Genomic DNA, 3681 nt, shown 5'->3' with positions numbered 1-3681 from the left:
CGTCTTCAGCGTCTCTGGCCTGTGTTAACGGGCGTTTACAGACTTCATATTTTCACATAAATGACATTTTGGAAAACGATTGCATTGCAACGCAGTTTGTGCAAGTCCAGAACAGAGACGAGTTGCTTGCAATAAGACAAAAAACAGCCGGTTGCAGATGGCGTAAGTTCCAGGGGAAGCTCCTTAAGTTCGGCCGTCATACACACACGTTACTGACCGCTCGCACGCACCAACAGGAGGAGGAGGGTCGTGCTACTCTCTACACTGCACTCAACCTGAGGGATTCCTACACTTTCAGTCTTTGAGGAGTCATGAAAAACAGAGCATACCGCAGGAACGGTATAACAGAAAATATTAGTGGTTTTGAAACCGTGAAATTGTCAAATTGCGGTATACCTTGAAACCGGTAATCGGCCCATGTCTAGCCCTGATTAACTGCAACTGCATGGGTGAAGGAAAGACTGAACTAGAACTTTCTTTCAAATTTTGCATTTTGTGTTTCAGGGAAGAAATGCAGTCATAAAGGCTTGGAACAATATGATGCGAGTAAATGAAAGATTTTGCTTTGTCAGTAAGGACAAATTTTGGTTATAAAGATCATGCAATTGCTCCCACGCCAACACGGACTATCCAAATTACTGCAGACAACAAAGATGGTTAAAGAAACGACCAAAATTCAGTTTATAATTATCAGTTAGTTTCTTGAGAAATTAGAAGGTGAAAAAGCTTTTCTACAAAAGTGGGAAGAGGTTTGTTCCAAAACTTAAAGATGCGATCCATGATATTCATTAAGGTTTGCATTCTGAACAAAACTTCTGGCAGTAAGACACTAACACGGAGCGAGTTTACATGTGCAACAAAATGCTATCAAAAATCAGTGCCTATTCATAAATAAATTGTGAAAATAATTTGGTTTAGGTCTTGGCATATTACAGGCTTATTCATCTATACACACTTATTGACATTAATATAGAGCACAATATATTGTAACCAGAACGGTATCAACCAATATTAGCAATTCATTTCAAATTAATTTGTAATTAAATCAACTTAATTTAGTGTTATTGCAGATAAAACTTAAAGTCCAATTTTAAACATTTATTGTCTTAATGTCTAATTTTACTTGAACAATATATAAAGATTAATTAATTGTGAAGACCATAATCTCTATATCTGTGAAAAATAATACTAAAAACCCTCTGGCATACATTATAACCCCAATTTGCTATTGTGTGCTGCGCATTTTACTGAGGACAGCTTCCACATCATGAGGGAGTACAGTGTAAAAGCAAAAAGCTTTTGTTGAAAGACGGCGCAAGGGGCGTGGCAGTACTGAAACACCGTCTAAGCTGTTCGCCAATCACAACGCACTGGGACAGCTAACCAATCACAACACATTTTGTTTTTCGGAAGGCGGACCTTCATCAAAGCCGGAACTAATCGAGCCGTTTGTGCCAGGATGGGGAGAAAGGTATTTTAATAATGTAAATTATGTGAAAAATAATGCGTTTTTCGAACCACCAAGCATGAGAGCATGTTCTAGTACACCCCCAAAACAAAATCAAGACTTTGTAAAAGAGCATAATAGGACCCCTTTAAATTACAGACAATTTTTGCCATTTTAAAAGTTCAACTGAAATTAAATTCAATCTCAGTCCTTCCCCAGAAGAATCACAGACAATTTAAATGTTACTAATTAGTAGGAAACAAACATGATCTGATGGATCACGAACAAACAGTACATCTTAAAGTAAAGGATTAGGTGACAAGAAAGGAGGTCACATTAAAAAGTGTCAACTCTTAAAGAGAAGGAACATCGAACATTACAAAGGATGACACAAGAGAACATTAAAATACTGATGTGGTGAGAAGATTGTTAGAAAGTGTTACATTCACTAATTGCACTAGTGACAACTTGCAATTTTGACAAGAACCCATTTAAATGCCTTTTAAAGTATGAGATACACTGAACATACAAATCTAATCATCTCAGTAATTATGGCTTTAGCTATAATGCAAGGCATGAAGACTGTCAGGCCAAACGTACCTCGAGCACAGATGAAACACCAGCCTACGTTTACAGGTGAGGAAAAGTGTCCGTTCTTCCTGGAACTGGAGTGGTTGCTACATATGACGATGTGGGGTGTTATCAACACACTGCCAGCCGCCACACAACCGTCTCCTGTGTGATACGCCACCGGACAGCGGATACATCGCATCATACGGCCTAAACAGGGAGAAAAAAAAAAGGAAACCGCTCTGAAATTGCTTCTGTAAAATACAATGCAAAAGTCAATCTTCTATATATCTACCTTTGCCAGCTTTGTGAAGGTCTCGGTCAAGACAGCATGTGGCACAGCTGTGCTGAGGGCAGCGGAGGCCTCTAGTATCGGTGGTGGTGCCAGTGTACTTGCGGGCACATGTTTCGTGATAATAGCGGCCACAACCGTTCACTGAGCACCGCTTCACGTCACCCTCCACGACCTTGCAGGAGAAACAAGGGTGGGAACCTGGAGAAAGAGATGGCGACAAACAGATTAGACTAAACGGGAACTGAAAATAGAACAAGCAAAACTATTTTCAATGCACTAAAAATGCATGACACAATTAAAAAAAACTAACCTAATTCTTTAAACAGGTTCATAGTAAAATGTTGTGTAATGATGTATTGCTATGAAACTTTTTTCACAGATGTTACAGGCCATTTTTTGAGTGTTACTGGTGGGCTATATAACTGGTGACAGCTTTTAAAAAGTTACCACAAATCAGATGTAATGCTAAAAATGAAATTAAATAGGAGAAGAATACCTCTTTAATTCAGTTTATTGAATAATTATGTCTAACTATTTAGGAGCAATAGGATGTAATATTTAGGGCTGGGCAAAAAAAAAAAAAAGATTTTTCGATTAATTGTTTTTTTAAAATGACGTCGATTCGATATGGATTCTCAAAAGCCGCGAATCGATCTTTTCCAGTATTTATTTCAGCAAACATTTAAAACAAGATCTGATTATTGTGAATCTTATCATTAGTCTTCTCCACTAGATGTCACCCTCTTATTTACCTTGCGCGATGTTACAACAGAAAGCCTGTCATTCATTCAGTGCTTATCATAGCGGAGATACTGTTGACAAGAACCAAGAACAAAGCAATGTGCACGATTTGCAAAGCTCAGGTAAAATTCTATAGTCATACAACAAATCTGCGGAAGCATTTGATATCACGCCTAAGGCACCATGATTTCTGCAATGAATGAATGGCGGATGGCGCGATGTTTTGTTTACTAAAGCGTGGATGGCGCTCGCGGTGTTTTCAGCTTCTGCTGTCTCACTATATGATGGTATGAACACACGAATATCATCTCCAGCTGCTCTGAGAGTCACTTCATTAGCATTTTACCATTTAATTTGAGAAAACTACCATCATATCACGTACACAGCAGCTGCAAATTCCTCATGGCAACCCGTCAAAATAAAAGTTTAGTTTAACGTGAAGAAACTGTGTCAGAAATATATCCTTAATATATTATAGTCTTAATACTCAGTGTAACAACAATGCTACTACTACTACTACTACTACTACATATTAATAAATCTTTATTTTTAAAGGAATAATCACATTTGTTTTCTTTTTAATTTTAACAGTAAACATCTGTTGTGCAGCACTTTGTTTGCCAAAAAA

General features: G+C 37.8%; 1 protein-coding gene across 6 annotated transcripts in view; it reads right to left on the bottom strand.

Moving 5' to 3' along the window:
• nsd3 (nuclear receptor binding SET domain protein 3) overlaps positions 1–3681 on the bottom strand; it is a 28581-nt gene that overhangs the window by 9399 nt on the left and 15501 nt on the right. For all 6 annotated transcript variants that reach the window (XM_016528527.1, XM_016528524.1, XM_016528529.1 and 3 more), the window contains exons 12-13: positions 2313–2510; positions 2048–2227 (exon numbers count right to left, since the gene is read on the bottom strand). In XM_016528527.1, the coding sequence (XP_016384013.1) occupies positions 2048–2227; positions 2313–2510 (378 nt within the window). The remainder of the gene's footprint in view (positions 1–2047; positions 2228–2312; positions 2511–3681) is intronic.

Source organism: Sinocyclocheilus rhinocerous, unplaced genomic scaffold (assembly GCF_001515625.1).
Source record: "Sinocyclocheilus rhinocerous isolate Xijiao unplaced genomic scaffold, SAMN03320098_v1.1 scaffold603, whole genome shotgun sequence".
In the NCBI taxonomy this organism is placed as follows: Eukaryota; Metazoa; Chordata; class Actinopteri; order Cypriniformes; family Cyprinidae; genus Sinocyclocheilus; species Sinocyclocheilus rhinocerous.
This window is presented reverse-complemented; position numbering and strand designations above follow the sequence as displayed.